Genomic DNA, 17,799 nt, shown 5'->3' on the forward strand with positions numbered 1-17,799 from the left:
AAATTTTATACTTTTTGCTATATTATTCTCTTTTCCAAATGCGTGTAAGAATTCACTATATAATTCATAAAATTAAATACCAATTAAGTCTGCTAATTTTCAAAGAAGGTATTTCTATTGTATAAATTCAAAGACCTATTAGCAGTTTGCGTATGCAGGTTTAATAAATGGAAGAGCAGAATATGCATCCTATTTTCGGCAACCGACCAAAGAATCCTTTGTTTACTTAATTACGATGCTTGTATATATTAAAATGCGTAACTTTTGGTATGATATATTTTTTTTATTAAGAAATAATCATATAAATCCAAACCAGTTTCAATAGGAATCTCGTGTATAAAAATGCCAAAATATCCATACGCGATGATGACGTATCACTCATACGGAAAGTCCCTTGCATGAGGTGCGTACACCAAAACAAAACTGGAAATGCACATTTACGTTAAAATTTTGAAAGGGAATGACTTTCAAGTTGCTGTAAGTTAAATATATATTTATCATGCAACTTACAATTAATACAATTCCTCCCACAAACGGCCATTTCTTCTTATTTTACGTTTACTAGGCCTATGTTTACCGGTATAAAAAAAATTTCGTCCGAATTTTCTCGACAAAGAAAGAGAAGATTGTGTTCAGTCTCTGCTCTGCACGACAGAGTTGGCGAAAGAGGTAAAAAATCTATCGGACACAGTGTCCTACAGATGTCAAAAAATCACAAAAACTACAGGACATGCTAAAAATTTGCCGGACCTAATGTAAAAAACAACAAAATATGTAAAACTGAATTTTATTTAAGATGCATGAATCAATTAACAATACTTGAATGGACTTTACCATAAATTTCGTACATGGCACACAAAACATCATATGCATATCGTCGTCATACCTTAGCCACTGTCTTTCATTAATCCACTGTGGATTAAACTTCTTACACTTTTTGTTAAAAATTCTTTTCTTTTGAGCTATCAGTATCAGCTTTCGGCACCGACTTTCTTTTTACCGACTCTGTCCATTTAATCGGCCACAGCATAGCACATGTTTACTTGCCGCCTCGATACCGGATATTAACGAACGTTACATAGAAACTAAAATTGAAATTTCCGGTATCATATTATTTTGATTTCCCAAAATATTTAAATCGCCTGAATACTTTTAATATTTTCAATATTATCATCTAAAGAAGTTTTGAAAAATAATGCATTATTTCATTTCTTTAATTATTTTACTATTGATTATTCTGAAAAATCTACCGGACACGGTGTCCGATGTGGTTCTAAAATCCATCGGACTTAGACAAAATTTACCAGAGATCGCCGGCGGGCCGGTACAAAATCCGGTGCCTTTCGCCAACTCTGGCACGATGAAATAGCCATGCATGTAAATACCATCTTTATAATCACAGGCACCTGGAACTTTATAAATAATTTGAAATTAAAGCCCTGAACAAAAAAGGGTAGAATTCATTTATAAACTTTCAGGTGACTGTGTTATCAGAGACATAAATAATGTTATTTATGATGCACACAATGCAGCTTCTTCCCAGGTGCTCCAGATACAAAGGAATAAGAAAACTGTACATTTAATTTCAATTAAAGTGCACATGTATTAAAGATCCTTTTTGATTTTGAATGTGAAATATTTTGTATTTCAGGTGTCTTCAGGTCAGACTGTGCTGGGAGTGAAAGAAATACTGGCTATGCAAATTTCAATGCCAGTGGAGGAGCAGAAACTAGTCTTTAAAGGAAAAGCTCTAGCTGGTAAATCATCATCTTCGCAAGCAAGGGTTTAGGTCTGCTTCACTCCCTATAAACCCAAACCTTTGAATGATTTGCTACTCTGTGTTTTTGTACCAACTAATACATTATATCCTCACTTCATCTCTATTTTCGTGCATTGATAAACCTTTAATAACTTGCTTTACATAACTAACTTTACATAGTTCTTCTTTCTCTCTTTCATATATACCTCTATTTGTTTACAATGGATATTGGACTACAATTTAAAAAATGTTACCAGATTGGTTAAAATCCAGAGTTAAAATGTAATACGCCCAGAAGTTGTTGCTTTTGTCTGCCAAAGTTTAAGTGGCGTAATTTGCTGAAGGTTTTTTGGGGAGCAGATCAAAAGCCCTTGGACAGTAAATGGTGGTATGTTCAAGGGGTACTTGGTAAAAGAATTTCTCACGTAGCTTCTTGAGATATTGCCCAGAAACAGAAGTGTTACACACAGACAGAATGTATGAATATACGACCTTGATCTTTGACCTTTTGACCTCAAAATCAGTAGGGATCTTCCTTAGGCCATAGGGAGTTGTGGTATAAAATTTCATTACAAAAGCTCAAAGGCTTCTCGAGATATCTTGCAGAAACAAAAGTGTTAAAACAGACAAAATTTATGGATTTATGACCTTGACCTTTTGACCTCAAAATCAATAGGGGTCTTCTATAGGCCATCGGAGTTGTTATGTAAAATTTCATTGCAAAAGCTCAAAGTTTTTTCGAGATATCGCTTGGAAACTAAAGTGTTACAGACGGACAGAAATACAGTCAGATGGACAGACAGACTGACCGAAATTAATATCCCCAACTTTCAATGAAAGCGGGGACAATAAACACATGTTACTCAAATCATAGAGCTGCCAATCCCTACAATTTTGGTATAAGGCTTACAGTTCGAGCATCTAAAAATATGCCCCATGATTTCTCTATTCTTCCAATTTTAGTTTTTCTTCATGAAAGTCTGAAATACTGGAATTTTCATAGCTATGACAGAATTGTCTAAATTTTTAAATCATTATCAGACATTTGGTCTGACAAAGTCAAATGTTCTGTAGGACCAGTCAAAGTTTTGTCATACCAGATACATGTACCTTATTTTGACGCTGTGAAAGTTATATGAATAACAGCACCAAAGTGCCCTGGATTATTTTCAGCAGCCTTCAATTTTACAAGTTTCCTTCCTTGGGATAGAAAGTCTTTAATAAAAGACATAAATGACTTGTTTTATGAGTTTGCTATAACAAATTTAATTGGCTATCGTCAACACGCCGCGTACGCGGCCATTTTTCCTGTGTTTGTGACCTTCAGCTGCGCATCCCGATCCCGACCTTTATTAAATTTGCATCACGCTCGATTTTTTCAAATGGTCATCTGGACCGACGTTTTCTTAATTAAAAGTTGTCAGTCCAGACAAATTTTTACCGGCCTTGCCGACAGGACCGACGGATTTCGACAAGTCTGTATGATCCTTCATTTTTCAGTATTATAATAAAAGTCATAGTCCTTAAAGACAGTGCTTGCCTGTATTGTTCCCTTGCTAATTTGCTATCTAAATCATTTTAAAGTAAACAATATGAAAAAAATAAGGCCCTGAACCCCTTCCTGATGATTTTTAATTTCATAATGTTGACATCTCTTAAATCATATGAATACAACATATTCTGACAAGTTTGAAGTTCTTAATCAGCTTTTCCAATTTCTGGACTTTCACCATTTCTTCCTTTTATTGACCTTGTTGTATAAATTAAATTTTTTCTGGTATTCATCATGACCCAATGGGAGAAGATTGTTTTGTGAGCATTTCCTCATTATTTCCTTTAGAAATAAGCTTCTTAAACATGCTAAACAATTTTATTTACACAAAGTGTAAAAAGCTTTTTTTAACTTTTAGCTCACACCTTGTAGAACACTGCACATACATCATTCTCTTTCATATAATTTAAGTTTTTTCAAACTTCTTTATCCCAAACTCAATTGCATCGAGAGAAAAAAAACCCCAGAGATATTTGAAGATTCAACATGTTCAATATATTGAGTGTAAAATACATAAAGAGAAAGTGGTTGGGACTTCCAACTCAATTCAACATATCCATGTAATAGATATCAATATTCAAAATACAGAAATTTACCTGTAATTCTAATAAGTAATTAATTCTAATAAGTAATTTTTCCTAACATATTGATATTATATATTACAGATGACAAAAGGCTGAGTTACTACAATATCAAAGAGGGAGACAGGTTATTCCTATTTAGCAAAAAACCCGAGAAAACTGGCTCTCCTTCACTGGGGAATGTTCCAAAATTTGCTGCAGACCTCTCCTATTGCAGTACCACTGTTCTCTGGGACAAACTAAGAGTATTCTTACAGAGGCATTTCACACCACAGGATGTGGAAAAAGTCCTCATTGAATTTCAGAAAGTAAGTGTCGAAGGGTTAGCTATCATTAATTCTTTGAGCTGAATGCAATGCATGCAAATTCTGGGTAAGAGACTACCAGTAGTTTATTAAGATTTTATATGCTGTAGAAATTGGACCACTGTCACATATGAAGAAAATAAAATAAACCAGCTCTTCTTAGGGCAACTCTTTTTCTTGATTTATTATTTTACACCATTTTGACCCAACTGCACCAATTACTGTGGAATCATTTTAATTCGTGGGGGGTCAATGTTCATGGACAAGCAAAATTTTACTTGTTCGAGGGGACGTAATTTCGTGGGTTACTCGTTTATACGGTAGATTCAATTAATCAATATGTTTACAAAATAAACGTTCGTGGGGATGTAAATTCGTGGGTAAGGGTAACGAAATCCACGAACATTGGTCCCCCACGAACAATGATGATTCCACAGTACTCTCACAACGCTATGTTCTCCACTCTCCAAAGTTACCTTTGCTTTCAAGATACAGAAAATACACAGGTATTTGTGGGCAGGACCCTTCCCTCCTCCCAGATATAAAACCCCACGACTAGTTCAACTTTTTCCCCACAAATTATATCAATCACACTTATTTATCATGTATACCATATTAAAAAATATTGAGAATAATCCTAAATGACCATTCCATACAAAAAATACCCCACCATACATAATAAGAGAGAAAGGTATGCCACACCGGTTTGTTTACATCACATGCACCCACTGCCTTTCTTATTATGTACAGTGGAGTATTTTTTTTTGTATTGATTAGTTGTTTAGGTTATTTTTCTCCATATTTTTCTTATGGTATACATGATTAATAAGTCTGATAAATATAATATGTGAAAAAAGTTGAACTAGCCCTAGGGTGTATATTGAAGGGGTGGAGGGGTGGAGGTTCTGTCCACAAGTACCTGTGAGAAATATATAAAATTTTGCAATTTTTCTGTTAATGGCGAAAATCACAACAGCGTTTATTGCACTTGGAGAAAATTAGGGTTGCAGCGTTTCACTTAACTCTTCAATAGTGTGATAATCTTGTACCTTTTACCGGTACATGTATAAAAATTAAGATATGCATGATAATTAACAGTGTAAAAAAGTTTATCAGGATTTTTCAATTAAAATGTAATCATGGTATAAAATAGATGTTATACAGTTCTGGTCAATTTAGAGTAAAATGGTTTAGAAATGTATGTATGGTTTCCAGAATTTCAACTCCAGCCTACAGAGGCTAAGCCTAGATGACATTGAGCGACTTGCTATTACCAAACTCAGACAGACAAATGGAGCACAAGAAGTTAGCTAGCAGTGTAGTGCACAGTGGCTTTAAACTACATTTTATCTGTGATTCCTGAATAATCAATATGTATCATTTTGTCTGACATTGCATAATTTATGAACATCATCAGTGTATACATTGTAATAGGAATGATTTTTATTCAACCTCCTTTTATGGATGAATTATTTTAAATTCATTATAATATTTATGGGTTGTTTAATTTGGCATTTAGATAGCTAAGCTGGCATGTTCAATTTGTTGTTTTTAATCAAATGCATTATCTTGTCACCTATTTATTTACCCACACATGTGATTTTATGTAATTCTTTATTGAAATCATAAGTTTTCCTTATGCATTTTGGATCTGCATTATGCATTTTATAATGGGCATATTGATTTTTTTAAGAGTGTTCACAAAATGTAACTTATTTTAATCAATACAGCTCATGAAAGTAATTTATTTTTCATTGTAGATATGTGGTATGTCTTAAGCCACAACTACCGGTACATTTAGCTTGTCTAATGCAGAAATAAATTACACATGTACCTACAGAATTATTTTTTTATAATATTATTTGAATACATCAATTTGGAAATATTGCCTACACTGTTAAAGGTTTCTAGCTCTATTCCCCTGATGATTAAAGCAGTGCATGTATGTTATGATCTTTTTTCTTCTTAGATATACCTGCCAATACCTAATAAAAATGATGTTCCAGTCAAAATGGGTATTGATTGTGATTCACAGGATCGAAGCATAAGGCTTAAGTGATTGGTAGATTAAAGTAATTTTCTGTATTTCCCTAATTTCATGAATTTTTGCTATTTTTTAAATGTGTTTTTCTTTGCAATTGAGTATATCTCTGATTTTCTTGCAAAAAATCTGATTTTGCTGCAAAAAAGGGGGAGGATAAAATAAATTTGTAACCTTCCAGTAATCTTCATGTTTGCTGTCATTTCTAGATGAAATCAATATTGAAAATATACACGGAAAAGATTAATATATTATGTATGGAGCTACTGCATGTGCTTAAATTTGGACTAGATTTTTTTAACAGAGTGTAACTCCAACCCAAAATTGATCATTGTGTAAAGGGGAATAATTTTGTGTTCTTTTTAAAAAAAAAAAAGATTTATTCCCCTTTTCACTCAAGTTTATAAATAATGTTTTGTTTTTGTTTTTCTTTTTAAAAATCATTAATTTGAAATAGCAAATAATATAATAAAACATTTTTATTTACATCCTTTATTCGATTAAACTTTGATTTATCTTGATTCAGGTAATACGCATCGTGACTGTTCGAAATGGAAATAAATGAGTATGAGTTGTTTCATATAGAATAAGTTAAAGTACGAACTACCAAACACCCGTCACTCCAAAATCACAGGATTGATAATTTTTTGCACATATTTTATCAAAAAACTGTCAATGAGGAGCAACTTTCCTTCAAGCACGACAATTACGGAAACTGTTGGTGTAGCAGAGTTTATTTCAATAATCTGGGGCGTTTTAGTTGACGCATATCTCTCTATTCAACACGAACAGTATGATGTTCAGAGCAAGTTGTTAGTTTTCCTAATAGTCTGGCTGATTTTGAATCTGCTTCTGATTACTATTGCCTGGAGATATTACGGAGAGAGGATTTTTGAGAAACTTTATCGTTAGAGTAAGTATGTTAGAGGAAATGAAAATTCCAATCTAATTAAAATTAAACCTTTCATCTTGCTCTTCGTAAATCTATTTCAGTATTTGTCGCTTTCACGAGCGACAAATAGATTTACGAGAACGAGCTGAAAGGTCTAATTTTAATTAATTGTGGAAATTCACTCTCCATGATACAGGCATTTACTTCGTATACAGCCCCTATCTTTCCACAGGGTACCTTATTCAATTTCAGGCACCCCCACGCTCATATTTATATTAATTTATCAATCATTAACTTACTTTAAGTTTTTCACATGATATAGTTCGCATCAAGAGACCTTTTTCTTCTCTAACTTATCATTCCAGATGTCCTTTGTCAAGCCTCTCATTTGTTCCTCGGAAATTATCTAAGCACATTTAAGGAGGCCCAGTCTACTTGATCTGTGCATATGTTTTCATGCAGCGTTGTATCAGATACGTCACAGTACCCTTGAATGCCGACACAATTGAATGCAATAATCAGTTTAAATGAGGTCAAATTGCACTAAAACATTTCGCAATTCGTGCATGGTGGATTGCGCATGTGAAAAGCTTATACTCATTCTGGCATTTCTATCAGTACCTATGTTTTCATATAATTTTTTTTTTTTTAAATTAACAGTTTAACAAAACTTATTTAGGTAATATTGTCAATTCCTATGTAGAGATTCAACAGATTTGTCTCCACGTTTAAAAATGACTGGAACTGAAAGGAAACATATTTATAGACTTTCTCTTTCAAAATATTTAATTAACATTTTTTGTTGAAAACTTACACATGTATACAGTAACTTGAATTTCTTTTATCATCTATGAGTCAGTTTAATGCAACCAAGAAAAATAAATAAGTTCTCTACATAGTACCATAATTATGAAACTAACTTTTTTGCCCTTTTAAAACCCTCCTCCTTTCCAGTAAAACCATGTTGTGTGTAAAATTAGATAGAATATGAAAAGAAAAATATTTCAAAATGTTAGAAGCAGTTTCTTTCACATAACACTCAGTATAAAAATCATTTGTTGATATTATGTAAATTTATGGCAACTTACAAGCATCTTACGTGTAAATGTTCAGTCCATTTTTGTGTTTTAATATGCTCCCTTTTAACTACAATAGAGGCAATCCCCAATTTTCCTTTCATTTTTAAAATGAGAAATGGCTATGTATATGATGTATGAAAAACAAAGTTTTTCACCCTTTAGTGTTTTTTATTTTTTAATTTCTTTATTAGGTAGTTTTAGCATATAATTGTGTGTAAAACCACCAAAAAATGGTCCATATTTTGAAATGGTAAATGGTCCCCATTTCATTACAGTCAAGACAAAATTTCATTTTGATTTTTCTAAGCATGGGACATACAAATGTATATCCAAAGTTTAAAAATATTTGCCGGACCATTTTTATAATTTTGATCTAGATTGGGCTTCATTAAAACTTTACACAAAATACATTATCTTCTGGTTAGGGTTATAGAGTACGATACAACCAAAGACTTCCGAGCTTACTATGAAGTCTTTGGTTTTATCAGGTCTCTTTAAGCAAATTATGTCATTTTAAAGTAAGTTTAACTTAATGATAGATGAAATAGTAGGGGATGTCGGAAATTGAATTAGATACCTTGTGGAAAATGAAAGAAGGGGGTGTCCTGTGTACAATTATGAAATAAATGTCTGTGCTCCTTGTTCTCAAAATGCTTATATTGGACAGTGTTGGACCATATAATTCCAGTCTTCCTCCCTTGAAAATTTTGCCTTAGTATGCAAATTTCCCTTCATGGTTCATCTACCTATTTTGTTTTTCTCCATTACATGCAATGACTTCTATTGCTTAACAAAATATGTAGGACATCATTATGATAAAGGAAATTTCTTTCTCTCAGATAATGAGAGAAATTGGTAGAGTAACTGGCTTTTAATCAAATATGCCAAGGAATGATGGTTAGTTACACTTCCAGCATTACTGTCGACATCTCTGATTACTAGATTTTTTAAAGAGGAAGATGATTTTATATGGATGGAAAGGGGCCCCCAGGGATAGTTTTTAAACATAAAATTTTGTTTTGAATATAATTATTTTTCAGAGAATAAGCAGTGCTGTAACAGTTTAACCATGTCAGCCATAAAGAAATTTTTCCAAAAGAAGAAGTTAGATGTCAAGTTCAAGAAGGCTGGAGAGGGACATAAATTGACAGATGATACAAGATCAGCACCCTCTTCATCACGGCCACAATCTGTTCAAACCCCAAGGTCAGGGCCGTCTGAGGAGGCAGCTCGAGCAGCTGAGGCAGCCTTAATGAGAACAACTAAAAACCAGACTAAATCAGGTACATTTTACAAAGTTTTTAAGAATTTATGGAATGTATAGCTAATATATCCACATTTTACAACACTGTTTATTTTGAAGCATTAAAAAGTATTGGGCATACTATCTAGACAAGTGTATAGTTATTGTAACACAATGCTTCCTAAGCACTCGAGTATCTCTTACAAATTTAGCATTGATTTCATCTGTAATGTCTGATACTGATACTGTTTGTATATGTATTTACAATAGTGTGCTCAGTTTTTATCCATGATGATGCATGATCATAACATTAGTAGAAAAAATTTCTTGCAGAACAAGTCCTCAGATTAACATACAAAAAGTTTGTTCTTAAAGTTTCAGTTTTATCTATGGACAATCTGATGCAGTTATTTAGAATCACTTGGCATTCTTGAAGAATGAATTTTTGTTTGTGCTGTTTTTGGTAGACCCAAACTACATTGCTAAAGCAAGAATGAGAAGGGAGATGGAGGAGGAGAAAAAAGCTGCAGAACAAGCGATGAAGCTGGCGAGCCAATACAGGGAGGAACCAAAGGAAATTGTCAAGGACTCCGCCCCTGTACTAAACAGTATACTCTACACCTGCCCTGATATAGGTAAAGAATAAAAATATTCTCAGGGAATTCAAAATTAGTAGTCTCCCAATGATTTTTGGTGCCTATAAGCTGCTTCTGTATTAGCTCATTTATCATCAGGCTTCAGGGCCATAAAACTGAGATGTGCTCACTTTTGATCTCAGTCTCAATTTTATAAAAGGAATTAATAATCAGTCTCAATTTTACAAAAGGAATTAATAATAGAAAAGTGAGACTGAGATAAAAAATAAGCTCGTCTTAGTTTTATGGCCCCAAATCCAGAGGTTCATATCTAAGTTTTAGATACATGCAAACTATGTGCATCTTAAAAAATAACTTACAGTGCAAAAAAAAAATTGAAGGTGCGTCTTCTCTTTCAGCAAGATGACTGCAGAACGTATTAAAAAAAATGTAGAATTTACATGTAAATATCCAACCTTTGACCTATGCAATTTACCATCTAGAGACTTGTTATTTTCAGGACCTGCAGTTTTGCCAAAAGAGGAGATGAATAAATACATCCATGAGTTTTTACTGTCTCAGCTAGCAGAGGAGCCAGCAATGGCTTCCGCCCTCATGATCCAAACATTAAACAAGGACAAAGAGAAAGTGAAAGTATGTGTAGAAACTCTGACAAAATACCTTGACAATCTCATTAATAACCCATCCGAAGAAAAGTTCCGCAAGATAAGACTTTCCAACAAAGCCTTCATAGAGAGAGTGAGAAATCTGGCTGGAACAGATGAATTTTTACAAGCTGTTGGCTTTACAATTAGAAAACTGCCTTTTGAAGATGGAGAGACTGATTTTTATGTGATAGAAGAGGAGGTAGCAAAAGACTCAGGTTGTCTAGAGAATATAAAAGAAATTCTTTTAACAGCAGAGCCCATTAGGCCACAACTTGATAGAAATTTAAAGGTCTACCATCCCTCACCTTCAGCATCCAGATTTAACATTCCTGATGAGTTTTACAACATCTCACCAGCAGAGCTCAAGCGAGAACAACAAGCACGTCAAGAAGCCACAGAAAAACTAGGAATGTTGCGTACCAAGGCAATGCGGGAAAGGGATGAGAGAAGAGAACTCACTAAATATCGCTTTGTCCTAATCAGAGTCCGTTTTCATGATGTGCTTTTGGAGGGCACTTTTAAAGCTAATGAACCATTTTCCTGTTTAGTTGATTTTGTGAGAGAGAATTTAGAGCATGACTGGATTCCATTTCACTTGAGTTCATCTGGTGGACAAAAACTGACAGATCACTCTTTGACATTTGCAGAGTTGGGTCTGGCCCCTGCCGCTGTGGTTAACTTCTCCTGGGACAAGGAGGTGATGGAAGAGGTCAAAGCTCAGCAGGGGAACAAAGGAAGCAACTCATCATTAAAACAAGAGCTTATGGCAAGAATTCAAGACTTGTAATGTTTAAAAAAAATTATAAGGATTATGTACACAAGTAGAAACAGCATTTATCGGAGAATAGAATCAATTTCTTTCATAAGATTTGTTACAAATTTAATGAGATGGCTTGAACCAACTGTTACTGTATTTTGATGTTGAATTTTTACTATTTGAAAATGTTTTATTATGTGGGAAAGTATTATCAAAAGTTTTCTATAATATTTAAATGATTAAAAGTACTTGTACATGTAGCAATGATAAGTTGATAATCTGAGCCAAACTTCTTGTTTGCATGTTATTTTCTCATCATCTTTTAACTACTGAAACACAGAAGTGAACAGTTTGATAAAGTATCTAAGCTAGTCAGATGGGATTTTTTTTAATGTTTTAATTCATTGAAGCATAATATCAAAGCTATTCATTGCCATGCAAAACACAATTGTTTATGAACAACATGAATAAATAAAATAATATTAAGGTAGTCCGCTCCTCAGGTTCTGAAAATCAGGTGTTGAATAATTTAAGAATTAAAATGCTCACAAAAATATCTCTGAATTCTCAAAGTATTTACCCATAGTAAATCTCAAATAAATTTTCAGAATATGCAAATAAAAAGACCTACTATGAATTTTCTAATTGAAAATTGATCAACTAATATATTTTAGGATAAAAAAAAAATATAGATATCCTGTCATTTGATGAAAATTGCATGATTTTTACACTTATACAGTACTTAAGTTTCTTCTGTTTACTTCAATTTATTTTATAATGCATAGTGTTATAAAGCGTTTCCTATCATTGCAAAACACCATAAACCACTTCTAATTTCATATCATGCAAATAAACATTGGAATCTAAAGACTTTATTAAAGGAAATTGGATTTCTGTGAATATGTAATTTTTTAAAATACTTTTATGGGGTACAAACATCAACTTTTAAAAGACCGTTTCTAAGACTTCAAAAAACCTTGAATCACACTGAGATGCATAAAATGAAAATTGTTGCGTGAAAAGATTTCAATTTCAAGCTTTAATTTGAGACTTTTTGAATTAAATAATAAATTAGAGTTATCTTTCCTGGCCGAGGAGCGGCTATTCAGAATGAGTGCTTGAACCTTTCAAACTTCTTCAAATAACTGAATAAATCTCTGAAATGCATGTACCATTAAGGATAAAATTGTTCATTATTATATTAATTATTTTCTTTAAGTTCTTTTAATTATTTGTGGTAGAGTTTCTTTTATTGTACAGAACATGCAGAATGTATAATTAAACTTTAGCTGTATTAATGGTGATTCTTAGTACAGCCTGCACATGTTTATGAATAAATTATGTTCATGATTAAAATGTTACTGTCTTGTCATAATAATTGGTAGATTTCCACATATAGAATTCAAGAACGAAGCAATTACAGGGCTTTTCCGACCATGAAATATGAAAACATCGTTTAAACACACACAGGAACAAAGATAAGAAACATGGATTTTTAAACAATTCCTTCAAAACTTTTCTCCAGCAAGAGATCATTAAATATTCTCTACAATTCGTATTCGTAATAATATTCCCTTGGGGGTCCGTCTAAAAAACACAAGAAGCTTGAAATTCATTTTAAGATAGAAATGTAGCATAGATCTGAAAAAAAAATATTGATTGTGACTTACATATTGAATTTAAATTTGGAACATGTTTCCAACTTTAAGCGGAATGATGACCCTTGGATTAATGTTGAATTGGTTTGAGCTTTTTCATGTACATGTAGTATTGACACATATAGATCCATATTGGAGAGTTACTACTAAGTATATTAAATGTAAATGGTATAGAATGTCATTTTTTAGAGAAATGGCAGACAAATACAATACAGATAATATATAATTTTATGATCTTGATACTGACAAAATTTCCCGTACTATGCATAGTTGGTACTGCGTCATGCGAGTGCATATCGGTTTTAAAGGAGATGGGCGAACTAGTCGAGAAAAAATGCTTATGGTTCGAAAGTGAAAAATAAAATCTCAAGTATAATATTTTCTGTGATATTTCAGTTAACATTAACGTATATACTTATTGTAAAATATCAATAATTTGCAACAATCTCACAAATAATTCGTCTATGAAATAGCACGTACGCACCAAAGAGGGCAAAAATGATCATTTCGTCACACTACAACACAATTTTTGATATAGACGTGCGTCTGTTGGGTGCAAGTCCCAGGAATTTTTTTTTTTTTTTTTTTTTTTTTTTGCTGAGAAAATTTGTCTACAGAAAAGTTTTGTTTGTCATAATTGTATACCTTTAAAAAATTAGAATTTGTTCATAATACTTAGTTCACAAATTGAATTTGATTTTTATGTATTTGAAGCTTTAGGATCTAAGAGGAAAAGTAGACAACAATAGTACAGATACGTAACTAGATTGATCTTGACACCGAGACAAAATTTCCTATGCTCTTAATGAGACTACTTCATACTGATTTGTATTGGTGTCCAGCTGCAATAGTGAAGCTCTCTATTTTATTTTTTCGGAGAGGAGTCCTATACCAAAAACGTCATATTAAAAAAAAATGGTGAGGACAGCATTTTTACAGCTAATTGGTATCCAATTTTTATTTTTATAAGACAACACTGACAGTTATTTATGGTAGACTCATATAATATGCTTTCACTTACACAATCGTATATTCAAAACAATTAATGCACTCTATAGTCGGTCTATTCTCCAGATGCATATTGCACCATACTTCTTCGAAACACCTTTAGTGTTCAAAGTGTACAAGTATTTGCAGGAAACTCAAGAAGGTCAACAGTTATCACCCAGCTGGTAAATACTGGCCTGTGTTTCAGAGTTAACAGCTTCGTTTAGATACTGCAGAACTCAACGGAAAGTCCTCTTTTCTTAAGTTTCACTCTGTGTGTCAGGTGGATATGCAATGTTTTATATCCTCATTATCTGCACCAATTTTCATCAGAAGTCTGTTCAGCTGCGAACGAGTGGAGTTTTCTTTTTGCAGAAGATTTGGAAAGGTGAAAATGTTTTTGAAAGAAATATTGGCAAGATGTCTGCTAAAACTTGAGGGAACTACGACATTAGCCTCAAACTGAACACCGGTGTACTCTGGCGAGGAAGCATCATTCGTGTACATATTGCTGTTCATTTGAGAGAGTAAATACTTGACAATATCTGAGTATGGAGATGACTGAAGTATTTCACACGAATCTGATTCGAACACTCTCGTCAGTTCACTGGTGAATACTATAACTATGAAGTCACATGTTTTCAGCTTCTTGTGTGCCCAATCGTACATGTTCTGATTAACATCCTTCAAATGATCAATGAAGCATACAACACTAAATTTAGGAACACTTTTTAGTATATTGCGAAAGTGCACAGAACACGACTCGTTCGGCGCAATGTCTATTATTAGGATTTCTTTTTTAGACTGTGGCGTGGAAGTCTCGATCACAGAAACAAGTGGTTCACTACTATAGGATTCAGACGTTCTCCCTTCCGAGGTTCTTGATCTTCCTGTTGTAAGACAATATAATATACTGTTATATACTATAATAAGAAAATATAATATACCGTAATTTACCATAATAAGAAAATATAATATACCGTAATATACCATATAATAAGAAAATATAATATACCGTAATTCACACAATAAAAGTATAAATAAAGTATGGCAAAAATCTGTGTCAAACACAACAGTGCAAAATATTTGCGCTCTACGTTGAAATTAAAAATGAGACTATGCTTTAATAAATTTCAAATAATTTTCTTTAAATTAAAACTTACGTTTATGGACAAAAAACACAATAAATGTGACTACTGCACAAATTACAATGACCACGGGAATGATGAAGTATAGAACACGCGTAGAGGGCGTCGACCTCTCGGTGCTGACATTTTCTCTCCCAGAAGGGTGTATATAAGAGATAGGGCTGTCTATCCGCGGTGTGTCTACAAAGTAATGTCAGAGTCATTCTACAGTTCTCATTTTATTTTAAAATAAGATTTTGTATTGTTAGGCATACCAATATGCAGGGGAAAACAAAGCATTCCTTTAAAAAAAATATTAAGAGGGGATGGAGGATAGACTGGGGTAGAGTTCTTTTGTCGGTTTGAATTTAATTGCCATCAAGAGTTTGGAAGAAGGGGGGTCGACAAAGAAAAAAAAACCGAGTATTGCAGGCTAGATTTTTCCCTTTTATCATGTAAAAGACTTGACATATTTGTGCAGTGTTGGTTCATAATTTTGAATTTAATTACTGTCTCAGTGAAGAATGACTGTACTGGCTGACGAACAGTTCTCGGACATTTCTGCTTTGCTAAATATTTGGTAAAAATGCTGAAAAGTGTTATTCAAAAATTAATAAGTTATTTATAAAACCCACGTTTAAACATATATACTTCTTTACGTTTAGCATATACAAAAAGACAATTAAATACATGATAATTTCCAAATATATTAAGCCGGAATATGTACCAGTTCTCGAATGCTTTTGTATCGTTTTTATTTAATTCCAAAGTCAATCCGCAGATTCTTTCTTCTTTTTTCGGTTCATTTAATTGAAAAAAATCTGGAGGGGATATAGCATACGCTTTAAATCAGAAATTATTATTTGACATAAATTTCTTATCTAAGCTTGCTTTAACAATGTCAACTTTTCACAGAGCTAGTAAGGTAATAAAGAATACAGCGCTTATTTCCGCAAAGTCTTGAACCTATGTTTTCTTTTTGCAGATTTTTTTTTTTTTTTTTGGGGGGGGGGGGGGGGGGTCGTTGTATCACACACAGTTCCAATACATACAGATAAACGGTCACCGGCGAGTAGGCTTTAACTTACAAAACAGTTTAATGTATGAACAATCCTCGCATGGAGATGGGATCCATTTGTGCTTCGAGTCACAAGACAGATAAACCTGTTAAAAAAGCGTTTTATCAGTATCATAATAATAAATATACATATTACAGGTGAACTAATGTCAGGTACAAAAAATAGTCAATATTAGAATAAAAAGTTCATCAATAACCAGCTTCTTGCTACAGTCAGGTTAAAATCAAGATCTAATGTTTCTACAACGTTTCTCTTTATAACATAGAGACCTATATAGAGTGTTAAATTGGAAAGATGAAATGTACAAAAAATATAATAACTGAGCTTAGTATCTTAATTTTACCTGAAATATCTGGACTTGGCTGTTGTTTAGTCCGTTCGCCTCAAAATATTTTTCACATACCGTAGCATTTTCCTGTAAAAGATACGCTATTTAGAGAACTCTTGCATGTTTGTCATTTTTAAAAACAAGACACATTTTCGTATTCCATCTGAAAAGCAAAACATAATTTTTTTTTTAACTTTCGGTAAGCGAAACACCATCTTACAGCGCAGATGATTTCCCCCATGGGAATCTGTTTGTTATTATGTTTGAGATATACGTCGAATCTGGCGGAAACAGCCAACAGAAGGGAAAGACTTTTCCAGAAAACTTTTTGAAGCAGAGCCAGTAGCACAAAACCGTTATCTGTCTGTCTGACTACCACCTGGAAACACCCACACAAGATGTCAGGGAGTCTCCACTCTATTGAAGAAATTTCCAAAATCAAAATTAAAACTATAGATTTTTGACAAAATCAAGATCCCTCCAGTATTCAGAAATGGAAAGTATACTTTATATACACTGTACAAGTTGCAGATTTATTCCCAGTAAAAAAAATATATATTTCAATATTGATACTTAATATAACAAAGACGTTGATTACCCTAAATTGTAATTGCAGGAATATTACTAGTATTTTAGTGAGCCCTTTTACATAAACTAAATTCTGAAATGTTCATTCAATTGCAATCAACATATTGATGAATAGTAGATTATGTAACCTTGTATTTCTTGTTGGTCGGAACAGAGAGGGGTTTTTAGAGCAGTACTGTTCTCTGTCCCCAGAAGTGTCACTATGTTACACGGGAAACAAAGCAACAACAGCAAGGTTTTCATCGACCAAGGTTTTATCATCTTCCTAGAATAACATACATGCATATTTAACACTTGTTTTGGTATTAATGAAATCAATTAATTGTAATTTAATTTAATTAAATTTTATTCCGATGGAGTATAGCTTAATTTGTTTTACTGAGCAATACAAAGAATAATTTCAAAGAAGAATTGTGTATATTCTAATTTTGATTTTTTTTTTTTTTTTTTTTTTTTGGTGGATATCTATTGTTTCGTTTACTTCTTTTTTCCTTTTTAGCTTACTTTTTCGACATTTTTCTTTACAATAAAATTTAATTCGAAAAGAGATATTGCTATATTGAGAAATAACATTAATGAT

The 17,799-nt window shown here is 32.8% G+C and overlaps 3 protein-coding genes across 3 annotated transcripts; 2 read left to right on the forward strand and 1 right to left on the reverse strand.

The window, feature by feature from the left end:
- Positions 1-371: 371 nt before the first annotated feature.
- On the forward strand, positions 372-6,209 carry LOC133187849 (ubiquitin-like protein 4A). Its single transcript, XM_061323244.1, has 4 exons — positions 372-477; positions 1,652-1,757; positions 3,977-4,200; positions 5,413-6,209. Exons 1-4 carry the CDS (start codon positions 430-432, stop codon positions 5,509-5,511), a joined length of 477 nt encoding a protein of 158 aa, XP_061179228.1. The 5' UTR covers positions 372-429; the 3' UTR covers positions 5,512-6,209.
- Positions 6,210-6,829: 620 nt separating this feature from the next.
- On the forward strand, positions 6,830-12,008 carry LOC133187502 (UBX domain-containing protein 6-like). The gene is made up of 4 exons (XM_061322901.1): positions 6,830-7,151; positions 9,250-9,492; positions 9,920-10,087; positions 10,548-12,008. Exons 2-4 carry the CDS (start codon positions 9,279-9,281, stop codon positions 11,480-11,482), a joined length of 1,317 nt encoding a protein of 438 aa, XP_061178885.1. The 5' UTR covers positions 6,830-7,151; positions 9,250-9,278; the 3' UTR covers positions 11,483-12,008.
- A 2,086-nt stretch (positions 12,009-14,094) lies between these two features.
- LOC133188086 (uncharacterized) lies at positions 14,095-17,480 on the reverse strand. The gene is made up of 6 exons (XM_061323473.1): positions 17,348-17,480; positions 16,852-17,048; positions 16,647-16,718; positions 16,313-16,388; positions 15,261-15,425; positions 14,095-14,987 (listed from the first exon to the last, which is right to left on the reverse strand). The coding sequence occupies exons 1-6, from the start codon at positions 17,478-17,480 to the stop codon at positions 14,377-14,379; spliced, it is 1,254 nt and encodes a 417-aa protein (XP_061179457.1). The 3' UTR covers positions 14,095-14,376.
- Positions 17,481-17,799: the final 319 nt, after the last annotated feature.

This window comes from Saccostrea echinata, unplaced genomic scaffold, assembly GCF_033153115.1.
Source record: "Saccostrea echinata isolate AGI-Se365-2 ecotype Australia unplaced genomic scaffold, CSIRO_AGI_Sech_v1 ptg000015l, whole genome shotgun sequence".
NCBI lineage: Eukaryota > Metazoa > Mollusca > Bivalvia > Ostreida > Ostreidae > Saccostrea > Saccostrea echinata.

Bases quoted from the DNA above. Each gene is read 5' to 3' on its own strand.
- LOC133187849 (XM_061323244.1), top strand. From the start codon at position 430: ATGCACATTTACGTTAAAATTTTGAAAGGGAATGACTTTCAAGTTGCT. The intron at 478-1,651 runs GTAAGTTAAATA...TTTGTATTTCAG, and splicing joins GGAATGACTTTCAAGTTGCT to GTGTCTTCAGGTCAGACTGT. The intron at 1,758-3,976 runs GTAAATCATCAT...TATATATTACAG, and splicing joins TAAAGGAAAAGCTCTAGCTG to ATGACAAAAGGCTGAGTTAC.
- LOC133187502 (XM_061322901.1), top strand. From the start codon at position 9,279: ATGTCAGCCATAAAGAAATTTTTCCAAAAGAAGAAGTTAGATGTCAAG. The intron at 9,493-9,919 runs GTACATTTTACA...TGTTTTTGGTAG, and splicing joins TAAAAACCAGACTAAATCAG to ACCCAAACTACATTGCTAAA. The intron at 10,088-10,547 runs GTAAAGAATAAA...TGTTATTTTCAG, and splicing joins CTACACCTGCCCTGATATAG to GACCTGCAGTTTTGCCAAAA.
- LOC133188086 (XM_061323473.1), bottom strand. From the start codon at position 17,480: ATGATAAAACCTTGGTCGATGAAAACCTTGCTGTTGTTGCTTTGTTTC. The intron at 17,049-17,347 runs GTTACATAATCT...TTTCTTCAATAG, and splicing joins CGACCAACAAGAAATACAAG to AGTGGAGACTCCCTGACATC. The intron at 16,389-16,646 runs GTAAAATTAAGA...CTTTTTTAACAG, and splicing joins GCCAAGTCCAGATATTTCAG to GTTTATCTGTCTTGTGACTC.